Here is a 23,583-nt window from a genome sequence, read left to right on the forward strand (position 1 = left end):
TGACCGCTGAGTCATGTGGGTGAGTCACACCATATCCAAAATGCTTGGGGGAGCTTAATAAACAATCACCAGCACAAGCAGGTAAGCGCTTTCTGGTTCTAACAGGCAAATGATAATCCCAGGGAATTCCCTGGCAGTCCAGGGATTAGAGTTCCAAGCTTTCACCGCCGAGGGCCTAGCTTCAGTCCCTGGACAGGGAACTAAGATCCCACAAGCCACACAATGTGGCCAAAAATAACAAAAAATTGTAATAAAAGTCATAATAAAATTATGACTCTAGGAGACAAGATGCATTACATGAGTATTTCTTTCAAGGCCATGAATTTCTGTCTCACCAGCTCCAACTCCAGACGTATTTTGAGGGCATGTCCCTCCATGGAGTCACCCAGGCATACAAAGAAGGAAACAAAACTCTGACTCGTCAGCATGAGGGTTTCACGGGTGAACAGCTGCTGGATCAATCAATGCTTTGGCCTAGGGTCTGGCCATCTACAAAAAGGCCTAATTGCAAAAACAAACATTTTACTTGGAAGATGTTTGGGTACAAACACAGTCTCCGGACCCTAAGGGCTGTGGGTGGGAACAGCTCTGAGCAGCTGTGGCCTTTGCAATGACCTCAGGTCCCTGTGCCTCCAAACCCAACAGAGCAAAAATAAAAAATAACAGCAAATGAGAGTTTAGAGGATTGGGAAATGAGATGATACATTGGTCTTTCTAGCCAAAAGGAGCCAAGGTCCTAGGAAAAGCACAATGGAGTCCCTGGCACAAAGGAATTAAGGAGCAAGGTATGTGAAACATGAGGTTTAGAATACACCACCCAAGAGATGTTTGTTGAATGAGTAACTGGAGGAAAGAAAGATGGGCTGTGAGCACCATGAGGATGTGATGTGGCAAGGTGGGGCCACCCCCGAACTTGGCATGGGGTGTAATGATGAAATAGTTTTTGATGGTGCTCTTCTCTGCTGATTCTCTTCCGTTCTTCTTCACTAGGCCCAACTTTACATACCATTCCTGGGACAGGGCAGCCCTGCCTGCCTTGGAGCCATGATTCAAAGATGCCTGTCCTAGGGATGGAGCAGGGAAGGAGGCCAGCCATTGTCTACCAAGGGAGAGTAGGGCCTCCCTCCACACTGGGGTAGGGGGGCCCCACTCCACATGGGTAGGGGGCCTCACTCCACACTGAGGGGGGCTTCACCCCACAATGGAGTTAGGGGGGTCTCCACTCCACACAGGGGTTGGGGGGTCTCACTCCACACTGGGATACGCTGACGGAGCTGTAAAAGTTTTGGGAGGCCACTCAGAAGGTCTGCCCTTGGGCAGCATTTTGGGTAGGAGGGGGCAGACAGAGCAAGGGTCCCTTTTCTGACAGAGGCCGGGTGACGGCCTTGGGGGAAGGGGAGAGTGGGCTGTCACAGAAGCAGAGAGAAAGCCTCCTTGGCGCCAGCAGTGCTGGGCAGAGCCATAGTAGAGCCTCATTAACAATATTTTCAAAAATCTATCACCCTTTCGCTCATCTTGTTTTGAAATGAGAGAATTGCCGAGTTTGCCAATCTCTCTCAACCAAGTGACAGTCAAGTAATTTTTAATTAAACTGAAGTAAAATACTAATAAATTTGATTTCAGTATAAATAATAAATTTAAACTTCATCTTGGGACTTTTTATATACCACCTTTCCAAATTTTAAGTAGCTTTCAACTACTTTCAACTACTTTAATGTTCTGGTGAACGAAATTCAACCAGTTAAAAAAAAAGAGAGAGCAAACACATAAAAACATGTACATAAGATACAAATTGTCCTTCGGTTTCATATTCCAATATGTCTCAAAGTCCTAATCTTTATTTAAAATGTTGGTATTTTGTTGCTTGTGGATTTTTTTTTTTTTTTTTTGCATTAATTTTACTTAAAAAAAAATTGCATGGCAGCCTGGATAGGAGGGGAACTTTGGGGAAGAATGGATACATGTATATGTATGGCTGAGTCCCTTTGCTGTCCACTGAAACCATCACAACATTGTTAGTCAGCTTATACCCCAAAATAAAATTTAAAAGCTTTTAAAATATTGCATTAAAATGCTACTTATTTCACTCCTGATTCTTTTTGTCATCGCTTAAATTTTGGGTTCCTGGCACACACTTGTGTGCTCACTTGCCTCACCCTAGTCCCAGCCCTGGTGGCCCCAGATAAGGCTGAAGAAAGACTCTGGGTTCCAAATATTTCCATCTCCAGGTGCAGTCTAGATGGTGCCAGGCCTAGCGGTTTGCATTTCACCCTGAGTGCAATGCCAAACAGAGGCTCACCCTCACAGAACCATGTCTGTACAAGGTTAACCCCGGGAAGAAATGGCCACCGGAAGTGACATGGGAAGAAATGGCCACCGGAAGTGACATGGGAAGAAATGGCCACCGGAAGTGATGGGGACCAAAGGAAAAGGCATAGTAGGGAGGTGGAGGGCTCACCCGGGGAATCCCACGGGCAGCATGGGCTGGCATTAAGAAGCGGGCCCCAGCATCCTGAAGCTCCCGGCACCTCGTTCAGTGCCCTCAGTGGGCTGAGCTAAGACATCTGAGTTGGTGGGGTCCTTGAAGATCTTCCCCAGTCAGTTCCTTTCTGTGCCGGCAAAGGGACCAGAGGAACAGCTGGACCTACAGGCTTGTCTGCAGCCATGTGCCCACCACGTGCCAGAGCGACGCTGTGAAAGCTGGGATGCTCCTCGCTCTGGGGCAGCCCGGACTGAGCTGCCCAGTTGTGCCACTGGCTTGGACACAGCATGGGCACAGCTAGCAGGAAGCTGGAAGCCATCAACAGAACCCAGGGCCTTGACCTCCTACAGCCTCCCAGCCCGAGTACCCTGTCACTCCAGATTTCACAAATCAACGTTCTAAAAGAAGGCCAGTCCCCTGTCCTGACCTCATCTTCTGACACAAGAGCTGTGTCCCAGAGCCCTTCAAGGACACACGGACATCAGGAGGGACAGGCCCTCCCGGCTCCCACTCAGAATCTGGAAACAGGACAAAGGCCATCTTTGTTAAGTGTGTAGGGATAACCTGGGTCTGGAGTTAAACGTTACTTCCAACACCGAGGAGGGTTTTCTCCAACAGAAAAGGGCACAAAATGAAACAAAGCGCTCTACTATGTGCATCCTTCACCCCTGAAATTCTGGAAAGAAACCAGGTTCTCAGACAGCTCCAGGCTCAGGGCCAGGCAAACTGCTTGCTAAGGAACTGGTTACCAGTTCAGTGGTAATTCACTCCCAACCAGATCAAGAGCCGACAAGTGGAAGACTGGATATTGTCGGGTTGCAGGGGTTGACATTTTAACCCAGACACGTAGCTCTTCCCAAGCCAAGGTAGGGAGGGATGGGAGTCTTTGCAGCTAGATGCTGCTGGGGTAGGGCTGGGCAGGAGGATGAGAATCTGTTTCGAAGGGAGACTTGGCAAGGACTTATTTCCAAAACCAAAGAGATAACGCCTATCACATAAGCATGAGATCGCTGGCAAGTCCAGTTCGTCTTTGTACAAACTTGCCAAGCTACAAGGCTGTTGCAGGTGGGCCTCCTGATCTGTAGGGCGATGAGACAGCTACCTGCCCTTCGGGGTTTTACACAACTCTTGCCCTTTGGCTCAGTACACTGTTTGAAGTCCCTTATCTAAAGACTTAAGAGAAACACGATGTCTCAGATATAAAACATCATCTGATGGAGGAAGCATACCGATGTATTAAGAGAAATTGTTTCTTCAGGTGCAAGCTATTATATACGGAATGAATAAACAGCAAGGACCTACTGTGTAGCACAGGGAACTGTATTCATTATCCATAATGGAAAAGGATATGAAAAAGGAATGAAGGAATGCATATATGCTTGCATGCTAAGTTGCTTCAGTCATGCCTGACTCTTTGCGACTCTATAGACTGTAGCCTGCCAGGCTTCTCCCTCTGTCCATGAGATTCTCCACGCAAGAATGCTGGGTTGCCTTTTCCTTCTTCAGGGGATCTTTCTGAACCAGGGATCGAACCCTCCTCTCTTACATCTCTTGCATTGGCAGGCGGATTCTTTACCACTAGTGCCACCAGGGAAGCCCACCAAGGAAGCCCACATATAACTAAATCACTTTGCTGTACAGCAGAGATTAACAGAACATTGTAAACCAACTCTGCTTTAATTAAAAAAAAAAAAGGGAGCGAGAGAGACTGCTTCTTTACTGGCCCCAAATTGAAAGGAATTTATCAGTAAGTCCTTAGGTAAGGAACAAATGTAATCAACTAAGAAGTACGTGCCTGTTTTCACAACCACTACCCTGGTTTTATGTGTCTAGTGTGGTTAGGAGACAGGCCTTGGAAGCTCAGAGAAGCAGAGGATTAGCAGGTCCTACAGCTCAGCCAGGACACTGACCGGAGAGGCGACCTGCTCCGAGGGAAGCGAGATGGCACTGTGCCCACCCACTAACTGATGGAATGGATGCCCAGGGTGGCCAACATTTACCTTTAAGTGACCGATGACGAACTTGTGGACGATGTGGTTCCACATGGACTTCTTGTAAACAGAGAGGTGGCCGTAATCGTGTTGCAGCCATCCAGCCTGGGCCTGGGGAGAGAGGGCCATGGAGGCTTTCAGAGCGTTGGCACCTAGGCACCAGGCCTCTGCCAGCTGGGGGAGGCAGGGGGCAGGGGCTTCAAGTGACAGGTGAGGGTGTCACGCCTCACCTGAGAGGTAGCAAGGACGAAGGCCGTAATGATGGTTGGAATCCAGCCGTTGCCAAAGTAGAAGAGAGTGAACCAGGCGATGCTCTCCATGGCGATGATGTGGGCCAGGTGGAGAAGGAAGAAGAGCTGGTTACTCTTGAACAGGTTCATGTCCTCAGCGGTCTTCCTCAGGGCCCGGAAGTCCTCGGTGATCTGGGACTGTTGAGCCAGAGCACGAGGAAGGAGTCAACCGCCCAGCTGCTCCAGGGGGTACCAATCCACACACCCAAGCTCCGGAGGAGCCCAGCTGCTATGCACTAAAACGGCTGCTGTTGCTATGCACCTACCTGGACCTGGCACAGCCTTGGAACTGTGTGTTTGTCTACAGCCAGTTCAGTGCAAAGAAAGGATTTCACTCAAAATGCTGTCCATTCCGTGTAGCAGCATTATTCAAAATAGGCCAAAGACAGAAACAACCCAAATTCTATTAATGGGCTGAATAAAATGTGGTGCTTACATACAATGGAACATTACACAGCCTTCAAAAGGGAGGGAAATGATGACACATGCTGCTAATGAGCAAACCCTGAAGTCATTAAGCTAAGTGAAACTGAGCCAGACATGAAGAGACAAATACTTATGAGTCCCCTTCTATGAGGAACCTAGAAGAGATTCTTCAATAGAAAGAATAGTGTTTACCAGGAGCTGTTGGGAGGGACAGATGGGTAGTTAATGTTTAATTGAAACAGAATCTCAGTGTGGGGTGATGACAAAGTTCTACAGACAGATGGTGGTGATGGTTGCACAACAATGTGAATGTACTCAAAGCCGCTGAACTGTGTATTTCCAGACAGTTAAAATGGGGGATTCCCTGGTTGCCTAGTGGTTGGGAGTCCACCCTTTCACAGTTAAGGGCCTTGATTCAATCTCTGGTAAAGGAAGTGAGATCCTTGCAAGCTGCCCAGCACAGCCAAAATAAAATAAATATTTTATTTAAGAAAGGTTAAAATGGTAAATTTTGTTATGTCTAATTTATACCTTTTTTTTTTTTTTTAAGCTTAGGGACTTCCCTGGCGGTCCACTGGTTAAGACCATGCTTCTACTGCTGGGGATGTGGGTTCGATCCCTGGTAAGAGAACCTAAGATCCCACATGTGGTGTGGCCAAACACATGAACTAAATTAAATGATTAAAAAGCTTATGTTTTCCACTACCTGACATGTACCATTTGTTCTGAACACTCTATCAGACAGGAGAGGGCTCAGTGCTCTGGCACATGGCGGGCAGAGTCAAGGGTGGGTCTGAGAAAGAGGGTATCACTGGGAGAAAGAGGGAAGCTAGGAGGCAGGGGCAGGGCATGAGAGGGAAGAAAGTCCAGATATAAGGGCAAGCGACTGGGCAAGAGGGAAACCCTCTGTACCCAGCCTGGCACCACTGAGGCCCCACAGGTAGAGAGGCTAAGAATGAATTACTCCAAGGGCGGGGGTGGGGGGCAAACCCAAGCTGGCACAGGAGGAGGCGGGCTCACCAGGGCCAGGGGAGTCCTCCCTGACCTCAGGTGACGAGCAATGGTTCTCCCTGGACGGGCACAAAGGCTCCTACCCAGCACCCTACACTCACCATTTTGGGGTGATCCCCCCTCCACCACTCCAGCCTTCCCCTCCTTCCTCATCCGGTCAGACTCACATTCTTGCCGCGGTCCTGGCTGGGCTCCTCAGGGGCCAGCTCGCCAATTAACAGGGGCTTCATGAACTTGCGCACAAAATCAAGGTTGCGGTGGAAGGCCAGGAAGGCGTCCTGGAGAGCAGGGGGCAGGTGGTGAATACAAAGACCTCTACTGCGGCTCCGGCCAGCACCTCCACCCCAGGGAGGGCAGGGCTTGCCAGCAGAAGCTCTGTGCCACTAGGACCCCAGGACACCAAACGGGGCATCCGTGATCCGACCCCAAGTGTTCTCTGAGCCTCCTCCTGGCAGGTCCCTTGGCGCCCGATTCCCATGGAGATGCCACTTGGAGCTGCACCCTGATGAAGGGCCGCTGAGCTCGCCAAGGATGTTTACCAAAAAACGTGCCCCTCCAGGGATGCGGGCTGGGCAGGGCTGGGAACCAAATTCTCCGAGGGCTACTCTGCCAGCTGCCTGGTTCCTGGCAAACTACGCCACCCACCACGCGGTGCACACAGCTGTCAATAAAGAACAAGCCTGGAGCCTAGCACAGGCATGCAAAATGTGCTCAGATGATGCTATACCCAAAACAAATACATGATTACATAAACGCACTGGTGGGAGGAGGTCTTTCATATTTTGAAAAGGTATGAAAATTATTATGAAGATTATTAAAGCTTTTTTATGCAGATCTCTAAACTGTTATGGAGAAGGCAATGGCAACCCACTCCAGTACTCTTGCCTGGAAAATCCCATGGACGGAGGAGCCTGGTAGGCTGCAGTCCATGGGGTCGCTGAGGGTCGGACATGACTGAGCGACTTCACTTTCACTTTTCACTTTCATACATTGGAGAAGGAAATGGCAGCCCACTCCAGTGTTCTTGCCTGGAGAATCCCAGGGACAGAGGAGCCTGGTGGGCTGCCGTCTATGGGGTCGCACAGAGTTGGACACGATTGAAGCGACTTAGCAGCAGCAGCAGCAGCAGCAGCTAAACTGTTATGTGTTAAGCCTGTGGCATCAGGCCTTGCTTTATCTGCAAACTTTCCAAACTCTCATATTGCTGCATTGCTTTTAAAATTAAAACAATGAATGCTGTGCCTTTTAACGTTTTTTTCCAACTATTAAGCAATGTGGATAATTTTGGCAAATTCACAAAATGTACAGAAGAAGAGGAAAATAATACCACTCAGAGAATGACCACCACTGCTAATATATCAGGATATTTTTTCCCAGTTTTTTTCCTATACATATTATGTATGTTACGTAAAACAAATATAGCATTTCTTTTAGAGATGAGCTGACAGTAGAGTCCCCCACCCCCATGGTGGGCAGTGATAAACCATGTCCACCTTGCATCAAACTAAGCTTCAAGGTGCACCTGAAATTAACAGAATACTGTGTGTGCCCGCATAGTCGGTACGTCAGTCTGACTCTGTTCGACCCCAGGGACTAGAGCCCACCAGACTCCTCTGTCCGTGGGATTCTCCAGGCAAGAATGCTGGAGTGAGTTGCCATGCCTTCCTCCAGGGGATCTTCCTGACCAGGGATCAAACCCATGTCTCCTTCATCTCGTGCATCTCCTACAGTGGCAGGCAGATTATTTACCACTGAGCCACCTGGGAAGCCAACATAATACTGGACATCAACTATGTTTCAACTTAAAATTTAAAAAAAATCAAGTCTTGAGACTTCGCTTGGAGAGAAGAACAGATCAAATGACACCATGAGAAACAATTGGAAAAATCAATGTCGTTGTAGAAAAGTGAGGATGTCTCTGTGTGTGTAGGAGGTGTGTGGGAGGAGGGGCCCTAGATTAAAAGAGACAGAAAAAGATATAACAAAAGAGTATAAAAACTGCAGTATTTGATTTGAAAGGCTCCTGTTTGGGGTGGGGGGAACCCAGCAGTTCTCCAAGACATTCTGGGGTGGAATGAGAAATTTTGAATATGGACAAGATATCTGGTCATGTTAAAAGAATCACTATTGAATTTCCCTGAAGGTCCAGAGGTTAAGAATACGCCTGCCAGTGCAGGGGATACGGGTTTGATCCCTGGCCTGGGAAGATTTCATATGTTGCCGGGCAACTAAGCCCACAGGCCCTAGAGTTTGCTCTGCAACAAAAGAAACCACTGTAATGAGAAGCCCACACCTCGAAACTAGAGAAAAGCTGGCAAGCAGCAACAAAGACCCAGCACAGTCATAAATAAATATATTAAAAACTAATAAAGAATCAGTATTAATTTTCTTAAATGTAACCAAAGTATTGCGATTATGTTACAGAATGTCCCTGTTCTTAGAGGATGCTGAAATGGCATAATAATGATGCAGTTTATTTTCATATTATTTTCATATAATTCAGCAAAAAACATGCATATATGCATAAAGAGGAATATGAATATGGCAAAATGTTGAGATTAGTGAATCTTGGTTAAGGATACACAAGTGTTTAATTCTTTCAAGTTTTCTGTGTATTTGGAAATTTTCAAAATTTAAGAGAAAACAAGGAAGAAATGAGGAAGATGCTGACAATTCATAAAAGTGTGTTCAGCCCCCCTGCCCAAGTATCTCACAAGGGTAATTGCCAATATTCGTCTGTTTCCTGGCATCAAGCCCTTTTGCCCGGTCTTTATTCTATCTGTGTCTAGAACAGACTGACAAAGCAACACTTTGTGCAGAGGAAAACTGGGCCTGGAGTCTTTTAAAAATGTCTGCACCCTGACCTTGCTCAATCAAAAGGGATGGCAGCAGAGGATCAGAGCAAGTACCTCTTCAGAGAAGAGATGGGTTGCTATTGTAGGGGCCCAGATCAGGCAGCGAGGAGCCTGGGGTCTGCTCTGGGCCAGCAGCCACCTCCGCCCCACCCCCGCCTCCATCTCCTCTGCATGTGAGAACCCTCCCGCCCCACGGTTCCGAGGGCCTGAGAAAGGGCTCATCAGGAGCCCCCAGAGGCCTTGGTGGTAAGGCAGTGAGTGTGTGGGAGTGCTAAGTCGCTTCAGTTGCGTCCAACTCTTTGCGACCCCATGGACTGCAGCCCACCAGGCTCCTCTGTCCATGGAATTCTCCAGGCAAGAATACTGGAGTGGGTTGCCATGCCCTCCTCCAGGGATCTTCTCAACCCTGGATCGAACCTGCATCCCGGGCAGCTCCTGCACTGCAGGCAGATGCTTTACCCCTGAGACACCGGGAAGCCGGCCTGCAGTGAGCACAGCCTTCCAAAGTCAGAGCTGAGAAAGACCCTGTCACTGCTTCACCTCAAATGACACCACAGCTTTTGAGAAGCAAAGGGGAAGTTCTCGGTATGGCGGTTTCCTGACGAACAACGGCTGATAATAATGAAACAATCTCTACTCTGCCAAGCCATCGCCTCTTACCCAGCACCCACTGCCTCCCCCGACCAGGTCCAGGTCACATCTCCCAGCCTCGGCTGAGGAACCTGGAGGAGCAGATAAGACTCCTGTCCTGACCGAGGCCACCCCTGGGCCATCTCTAGAGGCCAAAGGAGAGGAAGGACCACAACGTGCCAGGTGGGGAGAAAGGAAAGTGGTCTCCCTTACCTCCCTGAAGCCTGAAGCCCCACTTTACAGATCAAGGCACTGGAGCCTGGGAAGGTGACATTCAAGTAGCAGTTGTTGTTTAGTCGCTCAGTCGCGTCTGATCCTTTTTCGACCCCGTAGACTGCAGCCTGACAGGCTCCTGTGTCCATGGGATTCCCTAGGCAAGAATACTGGAGTGGGTTGCCATTTCCTCCTCCAGGCAGTCTTCCTGACCCAAGGACCGAACCTGGATCTCCTGCGTTGCAGGCAGATTCTTAACCATCTGAGCCACCAGGGAAGCCCTGTTCATACAAAGGCCTCGATCAGCATGAGCTTCTTCCTCCTGAAAGTTGCCTTTTTGTGTGTCCCCTTGCAAGTGTCACAGGTGCGCCTCACAAGGTTGCAGGGGGCTCCCAGCAGCTGCTCCGTTAAAGCATCTGGCTCACACGAGGTAGGCCAAGGGGCAAGGTAGTACAGGCCAATCCACGTGTTGACTTTGGAACAAGAACTGAAAACAAGCTTTATCCTCATCTGACAGGGAGACTGGAACCAAAGACTTTCCAGGAAGGCCAGGGACGCAGGTGAAGGGGAGGGAGTGGCCAGTGGTTGGGTGGCAGACTTACCCCCAGGAGGGTAGATGTGTGTATTAGATGCTAGGGAGGTTACGTTGTAGATAAAGGACCAAAACACCCAGATTCCCCAATGAAAGACCTTCACCAGTTCCTGCTTCCACCATCTCCCGTTTCCCACGCCAGCCCTTTCTGCATGAAGAGATCCTCCCTGTCCAGCCACCATGTGCTGAGCAGAACTCACAGCTCCTCCTGCACTGACCACCAGGTGTCACGTCTTATTTCTGGCTGTGTCCACCTCTGCGGCATGCTGTGTGTGTGTGCTCAGTGGTGTCCAGCTCTTTGCAAGACTATAGATTGTAGTCCGCCAGGCTCTTCTTCTGTCCATGGGATTTTTCCAGGCAAGAATACTGGAGTGCGTTGCCATTTCCTACTCCAGGGGATCTTCCAGACTCAGATCTCGAACCTGCGTCTCTCACGTCTCCTGCACTGGCTGGTGAATTCTGGGAAGCCTCCCACCTCTGCAGAGCAAGGTGACTCTCTAATCCAGCTTCCCACTTCTGGGCGCATGGCCAGGGACTGGGGAAGCTCAGGAGAAGCAAACTCAGGGCAGACAACACTGCCAGCAGTGGCCCTAGGCACAAGGATTCTGCAGAACAAGGGATTACAGAGGGAGATGCAGAGGAGGGACGCTTTGTTCTCAGCTGGATCCAAGGATGCTGACTTCCTTTCCACAGTGGGGAGATTTAAGCAGGATGAGGGCAGGGTGGGAAGCCCCTGTACCATGTCCCCTCCAAGGGAAAGAAGCAATGGAGGCTGGGGTGGGGGGCCCCACCCCGCAGTGTTCTGTGGCCAGAGGGCTCCTGACGAGAGGGTCCCTGCTGATGCCAGGCACAGGCAACCCAGGCATGAAGGGATTACAGCAAGGGAACACATCTCAGTAAAATGCTGAACATATCAGCAATGCTAGGGCTGGGTACCAGACCTCCCAGAGGCTACAGCCAGCAGGAAGTGGACTGCTCCCACAAAGATCTAGCTGAGGGGGTGGAGCTGTCTTCAAGAGGCACAGACACCAGAGGGATTTCATATAAATATCTTTTACCTTTGGCAACAAAGAGGTCACCAAGTTTCCTCTGCTTCCTGCTTCTTCTTTTCTGGTTTACTGAACTCCCTACTATGCGGACTGGTTCCAAATTGGGAAAGGAGTACGTAAAGGCTGTATGTTGTCACCTTGCTTATTCAACTTACATGCAGAGTACATCATATGAAATGCCGGGCTGGATGAAGCACAAGCTAGAATCAAGACTTGCTGGGAGAAATATCAATAACCTCAGATATGCAGATGACACCACTATTATTCAAAAAGCAAAGAGAACTAAAGAGCCTCTTGATGAAAGTGAAAGAGCAAATAGGTGGGGAAACAATGGAAAGAGTGACAGACTTTATTTTCTTGGGCTCCAAAATCACTGCAGATGGTGACTGCAGCCATGGAATGAAAAGACACTTGCTCCTTGGAAGGAAAGCTATGGCAAACCTAGTAGTAGTAGTAGTGTAGTGAAAGTCACGCAGCCGAGTCCGACTCTTTGCGATCCTATGGACTGTACAGTCCATGGAATTCTCTAGGCCAGAATACTGGAGTGGGTAGCCTTTCCCTTCTCCAGGGGATCTTCCCAACCCAGGGATTGAACCCAGGTCTCCCACATTGCAGGCGGATTCTTTTTACCAACTGAGCCACGAGGGAAGCCCATGACAAACCTAGACAGCATATTAAAAAGCAGATACATTATTTTACCGACAAAGGTCCGTATAGTCAAAGCTATGGTTTTTCCAGTAATGGGGGATGGATGTGAGAGTTGGACCATAAGGAAAACTGAGAGCCGAAGAATTGATGCTTTTGAACTGTGGTGTTGGAGAAGACTCTTGAGAGTCCCTTGGACAGCAAGGAGATCACACCAGTCAATCCTAAAGAAAATCAGTTCTGAATATTCATCGGAATGAATATTCATTGGAAGGACTGATGCTGAAGCTGAAACTCCAATACTTTGGCTACCTGATGCAAAGAACCAACTCATTGGAAAAGACCCTGATGCTGGGAAAGATTAAAGGGAGGAGGAGACAAGACGACAGAGGATGAGACGTTGTGTAACAGGAGGGAAAGGGGCAGGGCACAACTTTTAAAAGAATGACATAGCCCAAGGACACAACATAAACCAATTAGAATCAAATGGGACCAAAGTGGCAGACAAGACTAGATCTTAATCCTCAATTAACAAGTGAAATGACACACCCAGAGGTGCCATGACAGTTCCACAGCGCTGTTAAAAGACCAAGGAGAGGGCGGTGGCCCAAATCCTGGAAATCTCCAGCCCTTCCCGCAAAATAGCTGGAATAATCCTCCCACTCATTAGCATATGAAATTACCCAGCCTATAAAAACTAACCACATCAAATTTTGCAGCCGCATTCGCCCTCTGTGATGGCCCACACTCTGTCTGTGGAGTGTGCTTCTCTCTATATCTGAATAAATCCACTTCTTACCTATCACTTTCTCTCTCACCGAATTCTTTCTGTGATGAGACATCAAGAACCTAAGCTTCATTATGTCCTGAAACCAGGTACCATGGGTTTTGGCTGTTTCAAGTTCCAAGCAGGGTTTTGGCTGGTTTCGAGTTCCAGCCACATGGGTTCAAGTTCCAAACTGGATTTTGGCTAGGTTTGAGTCCCAGCCATGTGGGCTGAAGTCCCAAGCTGGGTTTTGGCTGGTTTCGAGTCCCAGCCATGTGGGTTCAAGTCCCAATCTGAGGTAAACGGTTTCAGTTGGATGGTATCACCAACTCGTTGGACATGAGTTTGAGCAAGCTCTGGGAGTTGGTGATGGACAGGGAAGCCTGGTGTGCTGCAGTCCATGGGTTGCAAAGAGTAGGACACAACTGAGTGACTGAACTGAACTATTATGCATGCTGGGAACCTATATACCCATGTGCAGGAGGCTAAGGGTCCCACAGTAATGACCCTGCACACCAGTAGAGTGTTCTGAAATTTAAAGAGTGACTCACCCACAGCCAATGTAAGCCTGATAATAAATAACCTTCCCATTTCATAGACCTGGAAAGTGAAGTTCAGGGTTAAGTGCCTTGCCTAGGATTCCTAAAGCTAGGACTCAAACCCAGGTCCTCTGCCTTTCAAACCTGCAGCATCCTGACTTGAGGAGGCCAGAGATTCATTCCATTTTCAAGCTGTCGCCTTTTCCCAAGAACAGCTTAGGAGAAATGAAAAGAGGAATGAATCTTGACCTCTTCTCACCTTCCCTGGGTTCCCAGAGGCGATGGATGCAGACAGGGCAGGAAGTCACTGTGACAATGCACAGAGGTGGGGCAGCTGGGGTCTAGAGGTAAAAGTTCCAGATTCAAGTCTCCGTTTGAAAGGAGAGAAGTAAATCCAGCAGGTGCACTCACTACCTTTTAGATATTCACCTTTGTGCCCAGGACCAACTTGGGGCTACAGAGATGCTGGGGAAAATGTGTGATGAGTAACTGTAAGAGCATGCTTAGTTGTGTCTGATTCTTTACCCCATGGACTGCAGCCCACCAGCTTCCTCTGTCCATGGGATTTTCCAAGCAAGAATACTGGAGTGGGTTGCATTTCCTCCTCCAGGGGAATCTTCCTGACCTGGGGACTGAACTCGCATCTCCTGCATTGCAGGCAGATTCTTCACCTGCTGAGCCATCAGGGAAGCCCGAAAATGTATGATGAGTCTTTGTTAAACATGAAAAGTTCTGGATGGAGGGTGGGAAGGAGGTTTGAGATGAATTAAGAGTTTGGGATTAACACATACACACTACTATATATAAAATAGATAAACAACGAGGGCATTACTGTATAGCACAGGGAACTATATGCGATATCTTGTAATAGAATCTGAAAAAGTCTGAAATCTGTATGTATGTATATAACTGAATCACTTTGCTGTACATTTGAAACTGACACAACACTGTAAATTAACTATACTTCAATAGGAAAAAAAAAAAAAAAAAGTTCTGCAGCGGTGGACTCTGCCTCTGAAAGAGGAAAGACGCCCTGGGACACAGGCAAGGGCTCCCTTTGCCCACAGCAAGACAAAGACCGGAGAAGAGCCAGAGGACTAGAAGGGAAGAAACCCAAGGTGAAAACAGGAAGGAGTAGAGGAGGCGGGAAGGGAAGATGGGCTAGGAGGTCTCCCTGATGGTAGATCCTGATAGTGGTCTGAGTGCTGCCAAGAGGTGCTTCCCTGGTGGCTCAGATGGTAAAGCGACTGTCTGCAATGCGGGAGACCTGGGTTTGATCCCTGGGTTGGGAAGATCCCCTGGAGAAGGAAATGGGAGCCCACTCCAGTACTCTTGCCTGGAAAATCCCATGGGCAGAGGAGCCTGGTAGGCTGCAGTCCATGGGGTTTCAAAGAGTCGGACACGACTGAGCGACTTCACTTTGCCAAGAGGGGCTTCCCAGGTGGTGCTAGTGGTAAAGAACTCGCCTCTCAGTGCAGGAGATGTTAAGAGATATGGGTTTGATCCCCAGGTTGGAAAGATCTCCTAGAGAAGGGCATGGCAACCCACTCCAGTATCCTTGCCTGGAGAATTCCACGGACAGAGGAGTCTGAGAAGCTCCATAGGGTCACAAAGAGTCTGAAGCGACTTAGCAGGTACGCTGCCAAGATAGCAAGGTTTTTAAACCCAGCATCAATGAGAGCTACTCACTACAGGCCTGATCTGTACAATTGTGCCTTGTGAGCTGTAAAAATGTAGTTTCATTTTTTACGCTTGAAAGCAGAAGGACCAAATGACAACTGCTTGTTCTTGCTCTTCGGTAACAGGAAAATCCCCTGTTGAGGCCCCAGATTATCTGGCTTCCTTGACTGCCAGCCTCCGGTGAGGATTCTACTGCATCTAGATTGGCTCAGAACAGTGCATTCGAGTGCTCCCAGGAAGCTGACCTCTATCTACCCATCAACCCTTCCCAAACTTTACAAGACTGTAAATACTCTCATTGCCCCCACTCTGAGGAAGTCCATGCCCAAGAGCAAAGCCACTTGTTCAACAGCCAGAAAGTAGTCTCTCCATTCCCAGCCTGTTCCCGTGTCCCTGGAGTCCCCTCTCCAGAGACACCAGACTTCCTGTGTGGTCTTTTTCAATTGTGGTCCCAAGCAAAAGAGAGATGGGGAGGGAGAGAGAGAGATGGGGAGAGAGAGAGAGAAAATCCAGTTGCTCACTCCACCATTATTTAACAAGATTAATGCATTTCATGCCCCAAAAGTTTTATCTCACAAGGCAGTAAGCTCTGGGCATAGCGATTCTGTGTCTTGCTACACCAAATAGACCTGGCATAGATTTTAAAAAGTTTCCTCCAAATTCCTCTTTGTTTACTTTACATTCCAGCTGTTACATAATCCTCACTCTTACACTCACTTCTCTGATAACGTAATATGTTAGAACCTTGTCTGTAGTCTATTACAAGTTAATCTCTAAAGGGATGTTTGCCTATAAACTTAAATTATACATAATGGCTCATTTCTGGGAAACTGCTTCCCAGGTAATGAACATTGAGCTAAAATATTAATACCTTTGTTTAGCTCCCAGAAAACCTCCTGACCAAACCTGTGAATGACTGCAGGGAGGAAGACACTAACACATCCCCTCATGAGGCTAATGGAAACCAGAACTGTTCGACTTTACTCCTTCCCCTTTAAGTATAAAAGGATCCTGAATTCTAACTCAGGCAAGATGGGTCTTTGGGGCAGGAGCCCACTCTCTTCTCAGTTTGGTGGCCTTAGGTATAAAGTTCTTATTCCTTGCCACAACAACTGTCTCTTGACTACTGGCCTGTCATACAGTGAGCAGTACAAGCTTAGACTTGGTATGTTGCAGTAAATAATACTCCATTGCATTTATCTAATGCTTGCAGTTTATGAAATGCCTTGCCAACCTAGGAAAATATATTTATTTAACACTATGGAATAAATGGGCTTCCCTCTCCCTGGTGGCTCAGACAGTAAAGAATCTGCCTGTGATGCGGGAGACCCAGGTTTGATCCCTGGGTGGCGAAGATTCCCTGGAGAAGGAAATGGCAACCCACTCCAGTATTCTTGCCTGGAGAATTCCACGGACAGAGGAGCCTGGCGGGCTACAGTCCATGGGGTTGCAGAAGAGTTGGACACAACTGAGCAACTAAAGAACAACAATGGAATAAACAGACCAATCCACCAGACCAATCCACGGGCTTTTGACTTTTCTAGGAAACTTTTCAATGAAGGCTCAACCATGGGCAGGAACCTTCAGAACTTATTAATGAAGTCATGGCAAGACTCCAACCAAGAGTCAAGTCTTTACTTGGGAACTCCTCTTATGCCACCTCCTCACAGGGTTGTATAAAGGTCCCAATGAAATAATAAACTGATGGTACTTAAAAATCTTATACCCACTTAAGTCACGATCACTTTCACAGCCCCAAGGGCTTAAGCCAAGTTCACAAGCAAGTAAAATGGTATGGGGCCAAAAGCTATCACTGACCCTCTGCTGGTCAAAGCAAGGGGCCAAGTAACAGCTTAGATTATAGCTGTCTGACCTGCCCCATCCTTTGACTCTGCCTGTCCCAAAGAGATAGAAGAGGTAGGGAGATGTAGAACCCCACCCACTGACAGGCCCATAGAGCTTGAACAGCAAAAGCCCAAACAGGTCAGCATGCCAGACCTCCAGGTGGGATGAGCTATGTCAAGTTGATCCCTCCCTAGTCACCTCTCCCAAGTTCTCCGCGCTGTCACACCTCTGCTTCCGGCTCACTGCCACCAAGGGTGGTCCCTTTCTTTCCTCCCTGCCTCTCTGAGTTCAGGAGGAGGTGGGGGTGCTGTGCAGTCACAAAGCTGCAGGTTTGGTGCCTAAAGTTGAGGGTGAGATGGGCAGCCTTGGCTCCGGGAAGATCCTAGGGCGCCCCTACCTCTCCCAGGGCAGGATGAAGGAAGGGCATTCTTGGCAGGATTTGGGAACACAGGACCATTGAGCTGAAGTCCCACAGTAACCTCGGGTGCAGCCGGACCTGTTGCCCAAGCCAGCCTAGTGCTGCTATATCGTCCCGTCCCAAGGCCCCCTCCACCTGGGCTTTGCAATCTCCAGCCCTTTTTCTTTCTACTAGTTTTCCATCAGCACCGCCTCCTCCCTCCCCTTCAAGAACGCCGATCTCTGCGGGAGGTGGGGGCGGGGAGGGGGGGGTCTCGGTAGTCTCTGAAAGCGTGGGAACAGCAGCTACCAGGCGGGGTCTCCGAGGCAGCCATTGCGGACCGTCTGAGACTGGAATTCCAGCAGGAGCGAGACCTGGCCGAGGACTAGCTTTCCTTCCCCGCCCCCTTGTCTGGCCGGAGAATGGGGGACGCGCGCCGAGTCCTACACCTGGCTCCTCTCCCGCTCCTCTCCGCTGGGCCCAGGGGCGGCCATCTTCCACGCTGGGGGCGCCAAAGTCCCAGGGTCCCGGCGCCCCGCTTTGGGGGTCTCGGGCTCCGGATGAACCCGGAGGAAGGAACGGACGCAAGGGTCCAAGCGCGCGCGATAGATCCTGCACGGATCTCCACCGCTCGGATCTGCCTCCCGGGCTCCAAAATCCGACCCCCACGGCACGCTGACCCAACTGCGCCACGGAACGAGGATTCGGAGCGGGAGGTGAGCGCCGTAGACACTTTTCCTTCCCTCCGGGACGGCCCCCCAAGCTCCATTCGGCGCTGGAGGTCTTGTCTGACGCCCTGGGACCCACGGCTCCTGCCTCCCTCCTGCAGCGGAGAAGGGTGGCGGGAGAGGCCCCAGGCCCTTACCGTAGCATCTTCCCCGGCATAGTGCCCGATGACCCGCTGGCCCCCGGGGTGCCGGCTGGACCATTTAGTGATGTTGTAGACCTTGCGATCGATGACCAGCCACTTGTCGGTGCGCAGGTTGTGCTTCTGAATCTCCTCCCAGCGGAAGGTAGGCATCGGCGCCTCAAGCTCGGTGGCCCCCTCGTCCTGGTTTCCCCCCTTCCCCATGCTGCCTGCTGACCGGGTGGCCCAGTGCACTGCGGTGAGTGCTGTCCGGGCCCTTCTCCTTTCGGCTTTTGTCTTCTCCTCCTCCTCCTCCCACGACGTCCCCTCCCCCAGCCTCCTGGCCTCGGCTCCGGAGTATCCTTGCCTTCCTCTCCGCTTCCAAGTGCCCCCAAGCGGTCCCCTCCCTCCAGCCCTCCCTCCGCCCCCCTCCCCACCCCCTACCCCCAGCTTGCAGTGGACTTTTGCCTGCAAAACTCCTGGGTAGCTCAGGGCCTCGAAACCTCCTCTGCCCGCCCCTCCGGCTCCCCCCGCCCGGGGCTCCGCATCCTCCCGCGTTCCCCTCCGCCTGGGTTTCCACAGTGATCAGCAGAGCGCCTGCACCAATCCGGGCGCGTCGCCCCTCCTGCCATTGGCCCAGGAGGATCTTTCGAAGGCCAGCGGGCTGGGGCAGCGGTTCCCGGCTCCCCCGCCTGCCCGGCCACGAGGAGTCCAGAGGGGCCGGGAGGCCGGTTACGTGTCCGAACTCCTCCCTCCCCCCACTCCAGCCCGGGGCGCCCGAGGAGATCCCAGGGGAGCCTTGCAGGCAAGAGGGGGCGGCGGTTGGGGTTCCGGACGCTGACGCGCACGCCGGCGACCTTCGCTCCCGGGTGTGCACCTGATGCCCGCACAAAGAGGGCCGCGCGGCTCCGCGCGCTTTGCGGTGGGGACCAGCCCGAGGCCGGGCTGGCGGGCGCGCAGGCGCGGCCAAGCCGCCGGGCTGGCTATTTCCACTGGGACCAGCCTGGTTAGGTGACGCCCTCCCCTAACCCGCTGGAATCGGGACTCCAGTATCTCCACATTGTGCTCGCTGTCCACACTGGCGCCCTCCTGCAGCCTCCCTGGGGGAACGCCAGCCTGCGGCTGCTCAGGGCTCCAAAGCCTGTAATCAGTGGATCTTAGAAAAGAATTGTGGAACCTCTGATGTGCTTCCTTGTGTTCGGCGCCGTGGTGGGGAGAGGACGGAGGGGGACGCAGTGGTGGGGAGAGTAGGGACGCGAGGACTTGGTTCTGGCCCTGAACTCAGAAATCTCGCAATTGGGAAGACATACTATGGAAACAATACAGGACCTCATACGATGAATTGTTCAGTGTTGTTATACAGACTCCGGGAGATAAAGATGCGGATATCAAAAGAATAGACCTATGCAGGCCCCCAGCGCTAATGGACCGAGCTGCTTGGGATTATTGCCCTAGGGAAAGGATTGCCTGGCTTAGAAAGCTGAATTCCTCTACCCTCCCAGGTTTTTGCCTAGTCTAATAATTAAAATGATATAAGATATTATCAGGAGAAAAACAAACATTTAATAATATGTATACCTCCTGTAGGGCTTCCCTGAAGGCTCAGATGATAAAGAATTTGCCTGCAATGCAGGAGACCCAGTTCTGATCCCTGGGTCTGGGGAGATCCCCAGGAGAAAGAAATGGCAACCCACTCCAGTATTATTGCCTAGAGAATTCCATGGACCGAGGAGTCTGGTGGGCCACAGTCCATGGGGTCACAAAGAGTCAGACAGGACTGAGAGACTAACACTTCCATTTTTCACACCTCCAGTATATATGTGAGACCTCCAGTATACATGTGAGATACTCAGAAAAGCTGAGTATCTCCCTGAAAATGGCAGAGTGGAAGCTCTTCGCCCTAAATATCATCTTCAGTTAAAAAAAACAAGAGATGTGGGACTTCTCTGGTGGTCCAGTGGTTAAGAATCCACCTGCCAATGCAGGGAACACTGGTTTGATTCCTGGTTGGGGAAGATCCCACATGCCTCAGAGCGACTAAGCCTGTGTGCCGCAAGTATTGAAACCCTGGTGCCCAGGGCAGGTGCTCTGCAACAAGAAAAGGCACTGCGGTGAAAAGCTGGCACACTAGAAGGAGGGGTGGCCCCCACTTGCCACAACTAGAGAAAGCTCATGAGTAACAACCAAAGAGCCAGTGCAGCCAAAAGTAAATACATATGTATTTAAAGCAGAAGATGTAGGATTTCCCTGGTGGTCCAGTGGCTAAGACTCCGCTCTTCCATGAAGGGGGCCAGATTCCATCCCTGGTCTGGATCCCACATGCCAAAGCGAAGAGTTCACATGCCACAGCTAAGTCCCTGCCCAGCCAAATAAATAAATAAAAATAAATATTTAAAACAACAAACAAAAATGCTGGGGGTGGAGACCTATGGAAGGTCACCAGGGAAAGCACAGTAAACAAGGTTAGGTTTTGTGCGGATCTGAGGTTTTATCTTCTGCACTGGACATGAGTTTGAGTCAACTTCGGGAGTTGTTGATGAACAGGGAGGCCTGGTGTGCTGTGGTCCATGGAGCTGCAAAGAGTTAGACACGACTGAGTGACTGAACTTAAGTGAACTCTGCACTGGTAAGTGTTTCTAGAAATAAGGTCATCTTCCTCTTCCTGGTACACTGAGGGAGATACCTTACAGATGGAGATTTCCCCTGTACATGTGAATGCCTCTTACAAAAGGGTAACTTCTACTCAGTTTTCAGAGTGTCTCATGGTCTGCAGTTTCTTAAAAGTAATCAGCCTGAAATAGCCCTATGCCAAAGAGTTAAATTCTGTGGTGGCAAATTTTGTTCCCGTATAGCAGAAAATTCCTTTGAAAATTTTCCAAGATGTCTCACAGCCCAGAAACTAAGTTGATAGATTGGTCCGTACCACATTGAACCAGTTTCCCAATGGTGAGAATAGGTCAGTTCAGTTAGAGTTACATATCTCATTTCAGGAGGTAAGTGATGGAACTGGGTCCCCAAAGTTAGCTCTATATTGTACAGGAAATCAGGTATTAATAAGAGGAATTTCTTTTTCTTTTTTAACTTTTAATTTTGTGTTGGGGTATAGACGATTAACAATGTTGTGATAGTCTCAAGTGAGGGACTCAGCCACACACGTATATGTATCCATTCTCCCCAAACTCCTCTCCCATCTAGGCTGCCACGTAACACTGAGTAGAGTCCGTGTGCTATACAGGAGGTCCTTGCTGGTTATCCATTTTAAATCCAGCATCGTGTACAAGCAACCATACGTTCGTTCTCCAAGTTTGTGAGTCTTAAGAGGAACTTCTAAGGAAACAAAGTGAATGATTGGAGCAAGTTGTAACCCAGTGTCTGAGTCCTGAGAGCATCCAGTGAGAGCTGATGTCAGTTCTAGATGTCAGGCTTAAAGCATCTTCAGATGGAGGGCAAGTGGTGGCAATCAGATGCTCCTGATTCGCAGTTTGAATGTCTGATGATATCATCAGGCATACTGGTAGCCCATCAAATTTTTCTGAATGGCCCAGACAACACACACAAAGAAGATTGTCTAAATATGAGCTATTGTGGCAATTTCTCTGAAGTTTATATCAAGTCATTCAGTCTGTAGGGCTTCGAGGAAAAGAGCAGCTTTTGTTCTTAGTGATTCCAAGTTAGAAGGGTGGGAGAAAATTGGAAAGTTTAGTTTGGAACATCATAACCAGATATTGAAGGAAACTAGTAGAATTCAGGATCCAGTTCAGTTCACAAGTAAATAACAAAATCTCAAAGACAATGAACAGCACTAGAGTCTGATATCTACAAAGGTGTGCTATTGAAGCAATTTTTCTCTTTAAAATCACCCTGTTCAGTCACTAAGCTGTGTCCGACTCTTTGCAACCCCTTGGACTGTAGCACGCCAGGCTTCCCTGTCCTTCACCATCTCCTGGAGTTTGTTCAAATCCGTATCCATTGAGTTGGTGATGCCATCCAGTCATCTCATCCTCTGTTGCCCCCTCTTCTGTCCTCAATCTTTCCCAACATCAGGGTCTTTTCCAATGAGTCGGCCCCTCGCATCAGGTGGCCAAAGTATTGGAGCTTCAGTATCAGTCTTTCCAATGAATATTCAAGGTTGATTTCCTTTAGGATTGACTGGTTTGATCTCTTTGCTGTCCAAGGGACTCTCAAGAGTCTTCTCTAGCACCACAGTTCAAAAGCATCAATTCTTTGGCACTCAGCCTTCTTTATGGTCCAACTCTTACATCCATACAAGACTACTGGAAAAACCATAGTTATACGGACCTTTGTCGGCAAAGTAATGTCTCTCCTTTTTAAGATGATGTCTAGGTTTGACATTGCTTTTCTTCCAAGGAGCAATTGTCTTTTAATTTCATGGCTGCAGTCACCATCCATAGTGATTTTGCAGCCCCCCAAAATAAAAGCTGTCACTGTTACTGCTTTTTCCTCATTTATCTTGCATGAAGTGATGGGACTGGATGCCATGATCTTAGTTTTTGGAATGTTGCGTTTTAAGCCATCTTAAAATCACCTTAATTTCTACCAAAGATAGACAAATTAAGACCAATTTGTTTGCAAAGGAAGTATAGCCTCATCAGACTTGGCCAGATCATCTACATAAGTGCAGCAAGAATAGTGATTGATCATGTAGGCTGTCTAAAATCTGGTTTGAGGGAACTTTACATAAGGAATCTTCAGAGTGAAATTTTCACAGCTTCTTGAGGTCAAGAAGCCAAGTCAAGGACCAGCCATTGTGAAAATTAATTAACAGAAACCTCATTTAAGATGGAGTTGGGAGGTCAGAAGAGGGAGCTCTCATGCCCCACCATTCAATGTCAATTGCAAACCCGATACAAAGTACTTTGTATAGTCCATGGGGTTGCCAGTCAGACAGGACTGAGCCACTTGCACTTTGCATCTCCAGCAGAAGAAGGTTACTACTTAAGGCCCAGCAGGAGGAAGGAAGAACTTCTCCTTGCCCTGCAACAGCCCAGGCAACGAGAGACTGTCACAACTCGGCCAATGAAAAGCCACTACATTTCAAACTTCCTGTTTCTTCCAATGGACTCCTTGCTTATACCAGCCCTCCCACCTTCCCTTTCTCTTCTATCAAAGAATGATTTTGAAACTGCTAGGTGGCGTTCAGCAAGAGGCAAAGTGATAGCTAAGAAGTGATTTATCAGATTAGGACACTTGTGGTGCTTACAAGTGGGTAGGAGAGAGGATGCTGTGCCCTGAGAACTTAGTGGGCTACAGTTTTATAATCAAAGGAAAAGTGTGTGGGGGGGGGGGCGGCGGGAAGACCACTTT

General features: G+C 49.3%; 2 protein-coding genes across 2 annotated transcripts in view; one reads left to right on the forward strand and one right to left on the reverse strand.

Annotated features, from left to right (window-relative positions):
- The window catches only part of FADS2 (fatty acid desaturase 2), a 37,086-nt gene extending 18,520 nt beyond the window's left edge, over positions 1 to 18,566 (reverse strand). The window contains exons 1-4 of the mRNA XM_027532904.1: positions 18,277 to 18,566; positions 6,368 to 6,478; positions 4,704 to 4,901; positions 4,483 to 4,584 (exon numbers count right to left, since the gene is read on the reverse strand). Coding sequence (XP_027388705.1) covers positions 4,483 to 4,584; positions 4,704 to 4,901; positions 6,368 to 6,478; positions 18,277 to 18,483 — 618 coding nt within the window. The 5' untranslated portion in view covers positions 18,484 to 18,566. The remainder of the gene's footprint in view (positions 1 to 4,482; positions 4,585 to 4,703; positions 4,902 to 6,367; positions 6,479 to 18,276) is intronic.
- The window catches only part of FADS1 (fatty acid desaturase 1), a 107,029-nt gene continuing 101,168 nt past the window's right edge, over positions 17,723 to 23,583 (forward strand). Inside the window, exon 1 of the mRNA XM_027532901.1 lies at positions 17,723 to 18,127. Coding sequence (XP_027388702.1) covers positions 17,834 to 18,127 — 294 coding nt within the window. The 5' untranslated portion in view covers positions 17,723 to 17,833. The remainder of the gene's footprint in view (positions 18,128 to 23,583) is intronic.

This window comes from Bos indicus x Bos taurus, chromosome 29 (genome assembly GCF_003369695.1).
Source record: "Bos indicus x Bos taurus breed Angus x Brahman F1 hybrid chromosome 29, Bos_hybrid_MaternalHap_v2.0, whole genome shotgun sequence".
In the NCBI taxonomy this organism is placed as follows: Eukaryota; Metazoa; Chordata; class Mammalia; order Artiodactyla; family Bovidae; genus Bos; species Bos indicus x Bos taurus.